The sequence below is a fragment of the Amia ocellicauda genome, chromosome 3, assembly GCF_036373705.1.
Source record: "Amia ocellicauda isolate fAmiCal2 chromosome 3, fAmiCal2.hap1, whole genome shotgun sequence".
NCBI classification, from domain to species: domain Eukaryota; kingdom Metazoa; phylum Chordata; class Actinopteri; order Amiiformes; family Amiidae; genus Amia; species Amia ocellicauda.
Window position 1 is genome coordinate 35,117,696 of NC_089852.1, and position 15,288 is coordinate 35,132,983.

Here is a 15,288-nt window from a genome sequence, read left to right on the forward strand (position 1 = left end):
ATGAGGTGTCAGCGCTGTAGGTCACTTTGCCTGAAAAGGCAAGTCCTGCAGACACCATTGTTTCCAGTTGCTTACTAGGCCCCAGTCTCCAAAATATACCTGAGCATGGCTGCCTGGTTTTATACACACACATGAGTGGTATCATATATCTCAATATGGTGGGGAAAAAGCAAACGCACACACACACACACCATCAATTATTCTCGGTACTGTGATAAATTGCTGACTTCATCACACAGGACATGTAGAGTCCCACTGAAAATGTGTTTTGTGTCAACTTCGCCTGTGCTTCAAAATGGAACTGTGCATCAATACATTATATTTAAAATAACCATAAAAAAGCAGCAATGCTTCATCACCTAGAGCAGTGGTTCTCAACCCTGGTCCTGGAGGACCCCCTACCCTCTCAATTACTTCATTGAACTAATTTAAATAATTTCCTACATCAGAGCCTTTTAATTATTTTAAAATAAATAAATAAATAGTAGGGGTTTTAAAAAAAGCAAATGATTACTTAAGGGTTCAATTAAGTAATTGAGAACTCGGTTGGAATAAAAACCAGCAGGGCAGGGCAGGGGGTCCCCAGGACCAGGGTGGGAACCACTGACCTAGAGCACATGCACCGTTTATGGTAAAAAGCATCCTGAATAATGTCTGATACAATTTCCTTGCCACTAACACTGACACAGACTTCCAGACTTCAGGTCACTGCACAAATTAAACCAATAAGTTAAGCGCACAGTCGCTTCCCTGCGATTACCAGAATAAATACACCCTAGAGCACAATCGATGAGTACGATTTGCAGCGCTGACACGTGTCACTGCTACACAGGTTAACCTCAATTTGCAGAATGCGCAATCGCAGGCTATTAATGACCTAATCTGTTTGTTTATTGTACAATGTGTCTGTACCCCATACTCGCACACGTTTCACAAGGCAGCAAACCCCCGCGTCTTTTTCAGCACCGGACAGTTCCCTTCCTGGCTCCTCTGGCCAGTTACTGATTTGGTCTATAACAGTTGTTCGCAAACCGGCCCTGGAGCCCCTGCTCTGCTGCTTTCCGTTGCATCTGAGCTCTCAAATGCTTAATTGAACCCTTAATTTAACTAACACGTCACTGGGCTACACCGAGTGCACTTGCGTCTGTCTCCATCCTAAACCCAAAAAACAAAGAGCAGAACATACAGTGAGGAATTTCAATGTGGAGCCCAATCGATAGATCTTTCTTTGGCGGCTGGGCATCCCTGGAGATTGTTTTTCTTTTCTTTTTTTTTTTTTAATCTAAATTGCCCCGATGTGTAATTTTCTAGGGAGGCGGTTCCTTCTCGATGATCCAGATCTGGGACAAGAAAAGGTCAGAAGTGATCGCAATATAGCGCATTCACTGCTCAACTTTTCTTTTTATTCTGCAAAAGTGTTAATCTTCAATTGTGATGTATAATTAAAACCAACTATATGACTGCCAAGTGCCAACAACCGCATTCAGATGACACCAGAAAGTTGTTTTAACGCAGTAAGCACTAAATTATACACAAAGCTTTGACAGGTTTTGGTTACAGAACTGTTGGGAAATACTTGAGTTATTGTAATAGGAAATCCCACAGGTTCATGTCTTTCCATTAGAGATCAGATCACGGTGGATAGTAAACGTGTCTTGGATATTGGCAAGTCCTTATACTAATGTTCAGCAGTGTGTACTTCCAGAAAGCAGAGCTAAAGAATTGATGGTATACTAGGGCTTCCGTTAGATGGACACTGCTATACGCAGGCTAAATATTTAAAACCCACAGTGAACATTGTACTGGAATTAAAATATGCAGTTGAATAATGTCTTGATAACAAGCATCCAATACATTATTTAAACAGCCCTATTATTCTTCAGTCGTGTTGATATGCATTTCTTTACTAGCTCTTAAAAGCACAGCCTAACGCCGACAGAGCCACACTGGCTGCCTGCTGGACTCCTACCAGATCCCCAATGCACAAAACCTCCGGATAGAAACTGTTTTCATATGCACTTTCCAAACGCTTGACTTTTCACTGCGCAACGTGTTAGTCTGCTTCTTAAAACTCACACTAGCATTGCTGGGGGCTGGAGTGTAAGGATTAGCCTACTAGGTCAAATGATTCCGCTCTTCTTTGTCTTCCAACATATAGTTAACCCATTAATAATCTATTGTCGCTACACGGTCAGCATACGCAACTGCTGGTTTCCCCTCCTGTTCTCGTCACTGGTTTCCCCTCCTGTTCTCATCACAGCAATGAAAGCACTCGCCCCGAGTCAAATGATCGTGGTGTCTCTGAAACTCAAGCAAGTCCTGATTACGCATCCTCCCCATAGCGCCCACAGAGCAGGGTCGCTAAAACATTGTGTGTGCGCACTGGCAAAGAGGGAGCAGGGACAAACACATTTGAATGCTGAAGAGCAGTTATTGCTGAGCTTACTGATGGCACGTATTGGGATGACAGGAGGAGAACTGTAATGTGCACATATCCATGAATGGAGGAGCTGGGACTCGGTGATGGTTTTTCATTATCTAACGGGATACGTCATTGTGACCCGTAGGGATTGGCTGGGCTCTGTGCGCTTCCCAAACTGCATCTTTACAGAACTGTGCTAGTTCAGCCGGTCCTCGCCACTGGAACAGCAGGGGTCTGACACATTTACCAGGTAAGGGGAACAGATATTTTACATCCTTATTGGCTGCTGGAGGCAAAATTAGGGGCAAACTTAAACCCGTATAATGTTAAACTAAATTGTGTGTTCAAGTAACGTTTCGTGTTGGGTTTATTTTCACTCATTAATCCTAAAGCATTTGGCACCGATTGCATTGGCAGCGTGATTATATTAACTCGTTTGTTTCGTGTATGGCACTGGTTTTGAGTTTTTTCAGCATCTCTCGATGTTCAGTGTTGTGCTGAAAGAATGTGCCGGAGCAGTGATGCAAGTTAAAGTATTGCATATTGCCGCTATTGCAGAAACTGAAGTGTCCTATCCTACAGTCTGTTTCTTAAATGATTTTGAATGTATTCTTTGAATACTTCTGTTTAAACAGTGACTGATCCGTTATTATTATTATTATTATTATTATTATTATTATTATTATTATTATTATTATTTCATAAATACAATCGGCATTCAAAGGGGTTTATATTTAATTCATATATGGTTAAGCTCAAATAACAAGGAGCACATGAAGGTGACAGCTTCTTTTGTACGGTTTGCCCCCCTGTTAAAAGCTTCTTCGTTCATGATATAACCCTTAGACTAGCATCAGCATTAGATGTGTATACTGCAAGCTTTCTTTAATAGGCTTTTCATTCATATAATTATTATATTATCATTAAAAGTGTGTTTCATCAATCCTATGGATTGCGAATACGGTCATTTCCCCTATTGATGTGTCACAGTCTGTCTGCATAACAACCCTCAATGGCATGTTAATCACCCATTCTGTATTGGGTCCATTTCTAGGTTATTCCTATGGGAAGCGCAAGGCATTTCATTGGGACGGCATCACCGTGAGGGCAGCAATCACTCGGAGAGAGACAGGAGAGGGGAACCCTGCATCGGAGAACCCTTACACACACCAGGAACAGAGACTCTGCCCTGAGAAACCTGCTCAATGGGTGCCAGGACAGCCCCGGATCTGGCGCTTTCCATCCCACATTGCACTTTCAACGGGACCATTGACCAGACCAATGGGACTTGCCTCCTCCAGGTGGATCACTTCTCTCAGGCTTTCTCGTCCACCGTTGTGCTCGTTGTGCTGGTCGCCGTCATTGTTGGGATCATCCTCGTTTCCCTCACCACGTTTCACTTCCACAAGAGCAAGATGAAAAAGAGAAAGATACAAAGGGCACAAGAGGAGTACGAGCGAGATAACTGCAGCCCCACAACAGCCAAGGGCAGACCTGCGGACAGACAGTGTATAATGGTCAGACCTGGGCACAGGGACGGGGACCATCGGCCACCCACTGGCGAGCAGAAATGTGAAAGAAAGCTGGGATCTCAGAGCGACCCCCCCATGGCAGTGGACGACTCAAATAAAGCGGATACCAGACACACAGGACAGGGACATGAGCAGTTATTGGAAACCGTAATCTTGTCTTGATAAAGAAAGGGGATAAAGCTAATGGAGAACTTTGTACATTAAACAAATCTATATACTACAAGTCAATAGTCAATAGAGAAACATATAGAAACCATTCAAAAGCCGCATGGATAGTGACTATAATCCTTCTCTAACGCTTCCAGGATGACCCAGGAGAAGCAGTATGGCACAAATTAATCATCTCCTCTGAGTTGTAATGTACAATATCTATTTGTAATCCCAATTATGACTGGATCCAGTTCTCACCCACAGTCTCTGTAAATATCGCAATAGAGTCGTAAAGGGTGGATTTGGATGCACTAATCTGTTTCCAAGAACAAAACCGCAATGCATTGTACATTATAAATCATTTTGTTCAGAGGAAGCTGGAACAGTAATTTCATTCTTATGTTGAAAACGCGTTTTACTTTTTAGAAAGAAAAGGATAAAGAAAATGTAAGTCAACGCCGCTGGAAAAGGTACACGTGAAAAAAACAAAAATGCAAGTTTTCTATTGAAGTCTATAGGGTTTCAGGCGCTGTCCAATGCAGTGGTGCTGAAGAAAACGGCAACTCAGACCCATGCATTACAACCAGTAACACAAACTTCTGCTCGGTTTATTTATTTGTTTATTTGTTTATTTATTTGTTGTGTATATATATTGCAAGTCCTTTCTCAAGCATTGATATTGTTTAAAGAGAAGAAAACATTTCAACGAGCTTACATCTGCAATAAAATAAAATCATTAGGAACCATAACGTCTTACTCAATGAACCATAAATATACATTTCGTTTTCTGGGAAAAAAAAAACGACTTGTGTTTAGCTCCAGGGCTGCAAGTCAATTCCAGTGACAAGAGAAATGAAAGATTGCGTGATTTGTGATTGAGATGCGTCGTTTTGCAATGCGGATAATGCTTGGTGAGAAAATTGAGTTATTGCGAGAGGAGAAACGGAAACCTTTATTTTCAGCTGTTATATTTACCAGACAGCTTAATGTGCAATCGCTGCTGCTAGTGGTAGTTAACGGTCTCAGTGCTGTAAACCAAAAGTGATACATAGCTGTTCTTATAGAAGTTTCTCGTTTATTTATTATTTCTTTGTATGTTTTCAATATGTGCAATAACTCTACTTTAACTTAGCTTTCTTGCATCAAGCTCTATACATTGAAATGATTCGTTTTGTATATACAAATGGTATTTATAGTGTAACAACCGTTAAATAAATGAAAAACAATTTAAAAAGTCACTGTGCTTTTCTGTATTTTATGACCAGTAGATATGTGTGTGTGTGTGTGTGTGTGTGTAAAGTAGAATAGGTATTAAGCATGAATTATATGCACTCAACAAAACATGCAATACTTTACATTTTGAAACATTTTGCAAAGGCAAATATTTAATATCAGCTGATAAACTAACAATAAATGGTAAACTGATGTTGATTTTCTTAGGGTGCTCTATTTATTTGTTTGCTTTGCTTGTTAATGTGTTGTTGTTTCGTACCAGTGTTTTTCGACCCCATTGGGATGCCATTGGCAGGCAGTCACAGGTGTGCCAGGGAAGTTTTGGTCATATCAGAAAGTCACACATAAGAAAAACTAAAATAATAAATGTTTCTACCAGAATTAAATGAGTCTGTGCAGCAAGACAAGCAGAAGTTTCTCACTGAAATTTAAATGTATTTTCAAATTTATAAAAGTGGTGCAGGAGCAGTTTATATGTCATGCCAAAATAGCTAAGTGTGTGTGCCTTGAGCTTTAAAGAGTTGGGAAATAGTATTTTACACCACTTAGCTGCAAAGCACATTCTCAGTTTTAGCTTTCCTATTTTATCTACTAATAATCATAAAGAAACAATAACTTATATTTGAGTACCTTGCCTGCTATCACTCTGAACTGTAACATTAATCATTTTGTTACTGGACTGTCTTTTACAAATGTTTTTATCTTTCATTGCTGGATCCACTCTAATTCTAAATCTTTAAGAAATAACAAAGCACATTCGAGTTAACACTGCATTTCAGTCCAAAGTATAACATTTTCTTAGTAAACAATAGTAGTGCTATCAATAAACACAGACACACATTCACATCTCATGTACCCATTTCTCTTCACTTCTCTTGTTCATTTCAGTTTCCTGTCTTATGGTGGAAATGACATCTCACAGTGGATGAATATTACATTTCTACCACATTATATTTTTCATCATACTTTCTGCTTGCTTACACCCAAGGTTACAGGTAGCCCTTTCCAGGGGGTAACACTACAGACGTTGGTTTAATACAGACAAAACTAACCCCGTTCCTATGGAAACAAGATGTTGGCGGGGATGGGGTATTCAAAGGCCATGTTTCCTACCATTTCCATGCAGAACTCACCACAAAGAATTAAAAATACTTAAATCAATGGTTTATAATAATAATTATATATTTAGCAAAGGAGTTGGACTGTTCGAGTAAGTGATGCTGTTTTGAGGGTCTATTCTATTCTATTGTAGTGTAGCTGTTATCACAGTGAGTTTTGGCAGTTCTGTGAGGATTTGAACAATCTTCAAAACTCTCTCCCTGCTGTTAGGTTAGGATATTGTACTTCAGAGGGCAAAACTGAGTGTGTGTAATCCTTGGAAATCACAATCTTATGAGAACATTTTTATTTTTGTAAATGTATTGAGAAATATATAGTTTTTTTTCTTATCAAGATGAAGTTTTCCCCCAAAGCTGAAGGGGTCTGAGTTGTGGTTCTGTGCATTATGATACATTTAGCTCTCCTTCATACAGCCCTTATTGAAACAGCATGATGAAGATGTTGGTTTTGCATCTTGGCGTGTATAATGTGTTATATTGTGTACAAGTGTGAAGCTGAAACTGGATTTCAGTGTCGAATTTCAGAATTGTTTCACATGTTTCAATGTGATTAACATAACTCGATTGTATGACTTGTTTATTGAGCTGTGTTTCTTTTAATCAAGTTAATTTGTGTGATTTTAGTGTTTAGCTAGCCATTAGAACAATCACCAGTGTTATCTACAGTGAGGGAAAAAATTATTTGATCCCCTGCTGATTTTGTACGTTTGCCCACTGACAAAGAAATGATCAGTCTATAATTTTAATGGTAGGTGTATTTTAACAGTGAGAGACAGAATAACAACAAAAAAATCCAGAAAAACGCATTTCAAAAAAGTTATACATTGATTTGCATGTTGTTAATGAGGGAAATAAGTATTTGATCCCCTATCAATCAGTAAGATTTCTGGCTCCCAGGTGTCTTTTATACAGGTAACGAGCTGAGATTAGGAGCATCTCTTAAAGGGAGTGCTCCTAATCTCAGCTCGTTACCTGTATAAAAGACACCTGTCCACAGAAGCAATCAATCAATCAGATTCCAAACTCTCCACCATGGCCAAGACCAAAGAGCTGTCCAAGGATGTCAGGGACAAGATTGTAGACCTACACAAGGCTGGAATGGGCTACAAGACCATCGCCAAGCAGCTGGGTGAGAAGGTGACAACAGTTGGTGCGATTATTCGCAAATGGAAGAAACACAAAATAACTGTCAGTCTCCCTCGGTCTGGGGCTCCATGCAAGATCTCACCTCATGGAGTTTCAATGATCATGAGAATGGTGAGGAATCAGCCCAGAACTACACGGGAGGATCTTGTTAATGATCTCAATACAGCTGGGACCATAGTCACCAAGAAAACAATTGGTAACACACTACACCATGAAGGACTGAAATCCTGCAGTGCCCGCAAGGTCCCCCTGCTCAAGAAAGCACATGTACAGGCCTGTCTGAAGTTTGCCAACATCTGAATGATTCAGAGGAGAACTGGGTGAAAGTGGTCTCAGATGAGACCAAAATCGAGCTCTTTGGCATCAACTCAACTCGCCATGTTTGGAGGAGGAGGAATGACCCCAAGAACACCATCCCCACCGTCAAACATGGAGGTGGAAACATTATGCTTTGGGGGTGTCTTTCTGCTAAGGGGACAGGACAACTGCACCGCATCAAAGGGACGATGGACGGGGCCATGTACCGTCAAATCTTGGGTGAGAACCTCCTTCCCTCAGCCAGGGCATTGAAAATGGGTCGTGGATGGGTATTCCAGCATGACAATGACCCAAAACACACAGCCAAGGCAACAAAGGAGTGGCTCAAGAAGAAGCACATTAAGGTCCTGGAGTGGCCTAGCCAGTCTCCAGACCTTAATCCCATAGAAAATCTGTGGAGGGAGCTGAAGGTTCGAGTTGCCAAACGTCAGCCTCGAAACCTTAATGACTTGGAGAGGATCTGCAAAGAGGAGTGGGACAAAATCCCTCCTGAGATGTGTGCAAACCTGGTGGCCAACTACCAGAAATGTCTGACCTCTGTGATTGCCAACAAGGGTTTTGCCACCAAGTACTAAGTCGAAGGGGTCAAATACTTACTTCCCTCATTAACATGCAAATCAATTTATAACTTTTTTGAAATGCGTTTTTCTGGATTTTTTTATTGTTATTCTGTCTCTCACTGTTAAAATACACCTACCATTAAAATTATAGACTGATCATTTCTTTGTCAGTGGGAAACGTACAAAATCAGCAGGGGATCAAATACTTTTTTCCCTCACTGTATGCAGTGCACCTCAATGGAAGCAGCTTTACAGAAAATTACAACATATCAGGAAAATACTGGACTACAGTACATTTACATTTTTTTTTTTTTTTTTATCTTAGTGGAATGATATCTAACCCTAGTGATTTGTAGACAAAACATACATTTATATAACTTATACTCACATTGTGAGTTTTCCACATCCTCAGATTGAACTAATTGGCATAACTCATTTAGTTAAGTGTTTCTTTATTTGTAGAAGCGAGGGGGGGGGCGATCCAGTTTTCATCAATCTTCCCGGAAAATGAGCAAAGCTTTTAAATTTGTCCAATGTGCAAAGTAAAGCATATAAACCCCCTACATGTTCAGTGTCATTGCCGCTGGAAAGCATTGCAGACAGCTTCCAGAAAGGCCCATAAAAGTGCACCTTATCTCTTAAGAAGATCCTCCCTCCTTGGCAGACACAGTAGCGTGTGTGGGGGAACATTAATATCTATTATATCTTCAGTACAGAAGAGAGTAGGAGGCGCACAAGCAAGAAATGTCAGAGTGCTCTGTATCTGTCAACAGAACTCTCTTCAAGTGCTGAAGCAAGAATAATACATTTGGTCAAATTCTATTTTAGAAATATATCTATGCACGCACAATAGTTTTTTATATATATATATATATATATATATATATATATATAATGTATTATATATCATTTATCATATCCTCAATATCATAGTTATCATGATGGTTTGGAAACAGATTGTCCTGTCTTTTTTCACTTGCTCTAACAGATGTAACACTTTCAGTGACAGATGCTGAAAAAACAGTGTTTGATAAAGGTCATAAGTTTGATTCAGTATTATGGGCAAAATCTTTTTTATAGTATTTCACATTCAATACAGTGAACCTATATTCTATTCTCTGCTGTGCACTGAACCAAGGAATCAAAGTCAGTGCTGATGTGTTGTGCTGACTCACCTAGAGTTAGGTAATATGGAAAAGCACTCCTCATAGACTGCAACTGAGGCCAGAATGTTCCTCAAGAGACCGCCCTGCAACAGAATACAGCACGAGCACAGCAATAATTAGGAAAATAGCTCTCAGGGTGGCGATTACAGGAAGATATGTTCATAAAAAAGCATGATTAATTATGACTAAGTATATTAACAGTGTAACAAGTCTCAATTTGGGAAAGAATCTAATCATAACAGAAAGCAAAGAGGAAATTAAATTTATCAATGACTGGAATTGCAAAGGTACAGTGAGGGAAAAAAGTATTTGATCCCCTGCTGATTTTGTACGTTTGCCCACTGACAAAGAAATGATCAGTCTATAATTTTAATGGTAGGTGTATTTTAACAGTGAGAGACAGAATAACAACAAAAAAATCCAGAAAAACGCATTTCAAAAAAGTTATAAATTGATTTGCATGTTAATGAGGGAAATAAGTATTTGATCCCCTATCAATCAGTAAGATTTCTGGCTCCCAGGTGTCTTTTATACAGGTAACGAGCTGAGATTAGGAGCATCTCTTAAAGGGAGTGCTCCTAATCTCAGCTCGTTACCTGTATAAAAGACACCTGTCCACAGAAGCAATCAATCAATCAGATTCCAAACTCTCCACCATGGCCAAGACCAAAGAGCTGTCCAAGGATGTCAGGGACAAGATTGTAGACCTACACAAGGCTGGAATGGGCTACAAGACCATCGCCAAGCAGCTTGGTGAGAAGGTGACAACAGTTGGTGCGATTATTCGCAAATGGAAGAAACACAAAATAACTGTCAGTCTCCCTCGGTCTGGGGCTCCATGCAAGATCTCACCTCGTGGAGTTTCAATGATCATGAGAACGGTGAGGAATCAGCCCAGAACTACATGGGAGGATCTTGTTAATGATCTCAATACAGCTGGGACCATAGTCACCAAGAAAACAATTGGTAACACACTACGCCGTGAAGGACTGAAATCCTGCAGCGCCCGCAAGGTCCCCCTGCTCAAGAAAGCACATGTACAGGCCCGTCTGAAGTTTGCCAATGAACATCTGAATGATTCAGAGGAGAACTGGGTGAAAGTGGTCTCAGATGAGACCAAAATCGAGCTCTTTGGCATCAACTCAACTCGCCGTGTTTGGAGGAGGAGGAATGACCCCAAGAACACCATCCCCACCGTCAAACATGGAGGTGGAAACATTATGCTTTGGGGGTGTCTTTCTGCTAAGGGGACAGGACAACTGCACCGCATCAAAGGGACAATGGACGGGGCCATGTACCGTCAAATCTTGGGTGAGAACCTCCTTCCCTCAGCCAGGGCATTGAAAATGGGTCGTGGATGGGTATTCCAGCATGACAATGAGCCAAAACACACAGCCAAGGCAACAAAGGAGTGGCTCAAGAAGAAGCACATTAAGGTCCTGGAGTGGCCTAGCCAGTCTCCAGACCTTAATCCCATAGAAAATCTGTGGAGGGAGCTGAAGGTTCGAGTTGCCAAACGTCAGCCTCGAAACCTTAATGACTTGGAGAGGATCTGCAAAGAGGAGTGGGACAAAATCCCTCCTGAGATGTGTGCAAACCTGGTGGCCAACTACAAGAAACGTCTGACCTCTGTGATTGCCAACAAGGGTTTTGCCACCAAGTACTAAGTCGAAGGGGTCAAATACTTATTTCCCTCATTAACATGCAACTCAATTTATAACTTTTTTGAAATGCGTTTTTCTGGATTTTTTTGTTGTTATTCTGTCTCTCACTGTTAAAGTACACCTACCATTAAAATTATAGACTGATCATTTCTTTGTCAGTGGGCAAACGTACAAAATCAGCAGGGGATCAAATACTTTTTCCCCCACTGTACATTTCTTGAATACACACAATATTTGGAACCGCACATTCATCTAATAGATGACAAACTGTAGCTGGTTACATTCTGAACACTTTAATCCACAGTGTCTGGAGTAAAATTATCCTTATGGTGTTTACTTGGTCTACAGGCCAGCATGCCATTACCTGAATCATCAAAATGCATTACAGAGCTAAAACGTCCCCAGATACTTCTTCAGATCACTTCGATTCATCCACAGCAGGGCAACAAAATGATTGGGGTTCAGAAACCAGTTGCTTGGATATTTGTCTTTATGGTCAAACAGAAAAAGTAAACAAATAAAATGATAGGATTCATCATTATTTTCATGAGGAACATCATATTCAGAGGTGCATCAATTAAAAGTCCATGTTCATATTTGCATATGTAGTGCATACTAATTCTGTTGCTTGCAAAGAGAAGGAAACCATTTCTGGGTGTCCCATATACTACACATGGAATCACCCATATAGCAAGTCCGGCCTCAAGCTGAATGAAGCTGTGGATCATTGTTTTTCTGCCAGGCTATGGAGCTCGTTCACACGGTTTGTGGATGGAGCTTCCCATTGCATTTAATGAGTAACAGGAATAAATGGACACGCTGAAACATCTAATGCAATAATGTGTAATTTGATTAAAGAGATAAGCTAGACTTGAAAGACAACCATAATGACTGGATAGCACAGGAGTAGGTCCTTCAACATTCGCCATGTGAGCCACTGTGTTGTGTTTTGTGCTAACAGTCCAACACTGTGAACATGAGGTAAGTCAACTTGCACTGTTGCTGAGATGTACAAAACTGGAACTGGTGCCCTCTCTGCTATCTAACACCACTTCAAAGGAAAAGTCATAGATGTGTATGCTATATGAGATGTACAGTGAATGTCTTTTCTCAGGCAGTCAATATTCATATCAATGTAATTTCTCCATGTTTGTGTCTTTTTTTTTGGTTATTGCTCTTTATCTCACCCGTTCAAACCTTCTACATGCTAACACAAGATGCAGATCTGATCAGGCTGAGACTAGCAAAGCCATTTGCGACTAATTAGATAACATCTACATACAATGAAGTGTCATCCCTTGTGACAAGCTAAGGTTTGTGTTTTGTCAATATGAATTTGTTGCAGTTTGGAAATATACTGCAGTGTTTTCCTCACATCTTTAATTCTTTTTTTTTGTCTTGTGTTCAGGGTTGATAAAATATTAACACTGTAAAATGGAGTGGTGTGCGTTGGGATTCAAGAGCCTGTTGATTTTCAAAAACCTGAAGAATTTGATTTCACTGTGGTTTACAGAGAGGATATTTTTCAGTGCATCTTGCCGTCTTGGTGATCCCTGAGACTGGCTTGATTCCAGGGGTGCAGTCCCTGCCCACTTCCTAATGCCACAGGTATGCAGGTCTCCTGTTTCAGCTGCAGTGTTGTCAGTTGAAGATAAGTTCCTTGTTTTTAATATTATATCCCCAATCACACTCACGTGCACACACTCACTCACAAAAAAGAGGTCTTTGTTCTGATTTTCATTACAGTGATTGATGATGTCAGCCATTTTATGAGGCCATGCAGACGCCGTTAAAGCAACAAATAGTTTAAATATTCACAATCGTAAAGAGCCTGGAAACTCCAAACAAATCTGATTTAAGCTCATGTTGGATCAAGGTGTATATTTAAATTAATCAATATTTGTATCCTCTACAAAAGAAAAAGCCCATGGGGAACAGTGAGGTGAATTGTAAAATTGTTGGCATAATCTGAAACTAGATCTTAGACAGGGCACTATCATATAATTACATCTTTCTCTGCAGTGACAGTGAAATATCCCTGGTTAGGCTCATATCATAGCTGTCTGTTTTATTGAATACCTCTGGTCCTGTTTCAGTGAACGCCAGTCCATAGAGAATGTATCCGGTCCAGCTCCCAGTGTACGGCGTACAGCCCACAATGAAGATGTTCAGAACACACACACACACACAGCCCTTGGAAAAGGTCATATACATGGTCGAGTATAATGCCACTGTACATTCTGTGTAGTTGGGATGTGTGAAGTGCTAATTGCTAATGCACAGATGTAGGTTTTCTCTGTTTCACTGGATTTCAGGTCTACATGCCTTTCTTTTATGAGCTATGCATTGAAATCTTTGAACTGTGAAGGACAGTCCTTTGTGTTCTAAGAACATTAAAACAATAATGGAATGAATGAGCCTAACAGTCTCTCAGAGATGGCCTTTTTTCTGTGCAAGGTGTGATTCTATGACAGTATTTCAGGCTGAATTTTCCAAGTTCACAGCATGGACTTCAAACTAAGCCTGGCACATCAGGATTTTTCCTTGAACTGGAACAGAAGATGTCAGCCTAATACAGAGGGTGCTTTAACTTCTCAGTGTACTGAATGGCTTACTGGGCAAAATGCAAAAATATTATTGATCTACTCAAATTTATTTTACTTGCTCTCACCATAGGAAACCAACAAAAACACACACTTCAATGGCTGACACAATGTTGACTGTAGCTGTAGCTGACTACAGAGTTCCACCTGTAGCCTGAAATCCACTGTCTGATCAATCTTGAGACTGAATGGGACTGTTCTTCTGTGTGGTGGGGTTCTGAAATAAATATAACTGAATAAAAGGATGTTTAATTCCAGTCAGCAGGATGGGACCTAAGGTCAACAACCCATTTATCACGCTGGGAACTGATTTGGGAAAAGTGCCCACTGGTGCTGTGCCTACATGAACATTGACCTTTGATTTCTATAGTAGACCCCCATTGCCCAGTACACACCACGCCCTGGCTGATTCTGGTGTGTTACTCAGCAAGTGAGGTGAATCCATGAGGAACAGTCCTGCCCCAGTCCTGCCCCAGCAGATTCCCTGGCAGTTACAAAGCGTGTCTCTGATGGTCTCGTAGAAGCCATGAGTGCTGCAGGGGGCGTTCACACCGCGGGCAAGGGACTCATTATAAACAACACAGGAGAAAATACAAGGCTCTGTATGTAAGGTAGCTGTTGCTTACTATGCTGTTGGATCAATCAATCGTTAAGGTCCTCTCTTGGTGTGATCTAATTTGTGTTTTTTAATCGTCCAGGAAATTAAGTAGAAATTAAGTAGAAATTAATCTGAAAAAGGGCGTTTTATTTTCTTTAATTTTCTCATTGTCCAAGTCTTTCAGCACTAGTCTGGGGAATGAGAACTTATTACCCAGCTCATCCATCACAAATACTGTCCATAGCTTAGCTCTGAGCTTTCAGCAATGAGCCCCACTTCAGTACGTGGGCTCTTCCACTGGGTTGTGGGGATTCCCTGAATTGCTCCTCATATGTTCCGCAGTGTATTTAGTGTGTATTCTATGGGGACAGCAGTTAACTTGATCTAGCAATGTCTGTTATATAACACTGTACCTGCCTGTGATACATGTGCATGTGATACTGCAGGACAGTAAAAATTGGGAAACCAGCAGACTGTGAATGGTTAACTGGAATTCAGGGCTTTTTTTGTCTGTTTGTTTAAAAAAGCACAGTGATTATAATCTGACAAGTACTTGTAACTAATACAACTGTATAAAAAAAAACTTTTAGAATCCCCTTCTAGCATGGAGTTAAGAGCAGGGTGGGGAAGTTATTTCAAGGCATTTTCAGTCATGCATGCCTCTCAGCCTTGGATCACTCTCAACATGTTTTTTTTGATGATCTATGATTTTAAACGCCTGTAGGCCAGACGCTTTGGTTTCGCACTGTGACGCTGACGCCCAGCCAGCCAATCAGGT

General features: G+C 40.6%; 1 protein-coding gene across 1 annotated transcript; it reads left to right on the forward strand.

Annotated features, from left to right (window-relative positions):
• Positions 1-2,317: 2,317 nt before the first annotated feature.
• On the forward strand, positions 2,318-5,342 carry LOC136747318 (uncharacterized protein C11orf87 homolog). Its single transcript, XM_066700255.1, has 2 exons — positions 2,318-2,672; positions 3,477-5,342. The coding sequence occupies exon 2, from the start codon at positions 3,628-3,630 to the stop codon at positions 4,114-4,116; it is 489 nt and encodes a 162-aa protein (XP_066556352.1). The 5' UTR covers positions 2,318-2,672; positions 3,477-3,627; the 3' UTR covers positions 4,117-5,342.
• The last annotated feature ends 9,946 nt before the right edge of the window (positions 5,343-15,288 follow it).

What these genes read in the sequence shown, in the direction of transcription:
- LOC136747318 (XM_066700255.1), top strand. Translation starts at nt 3,628, where the DNA reads ATGGGTGCCAGGACAGCCCCGGATCTGGCGCTTTCCATCCCACATTGC.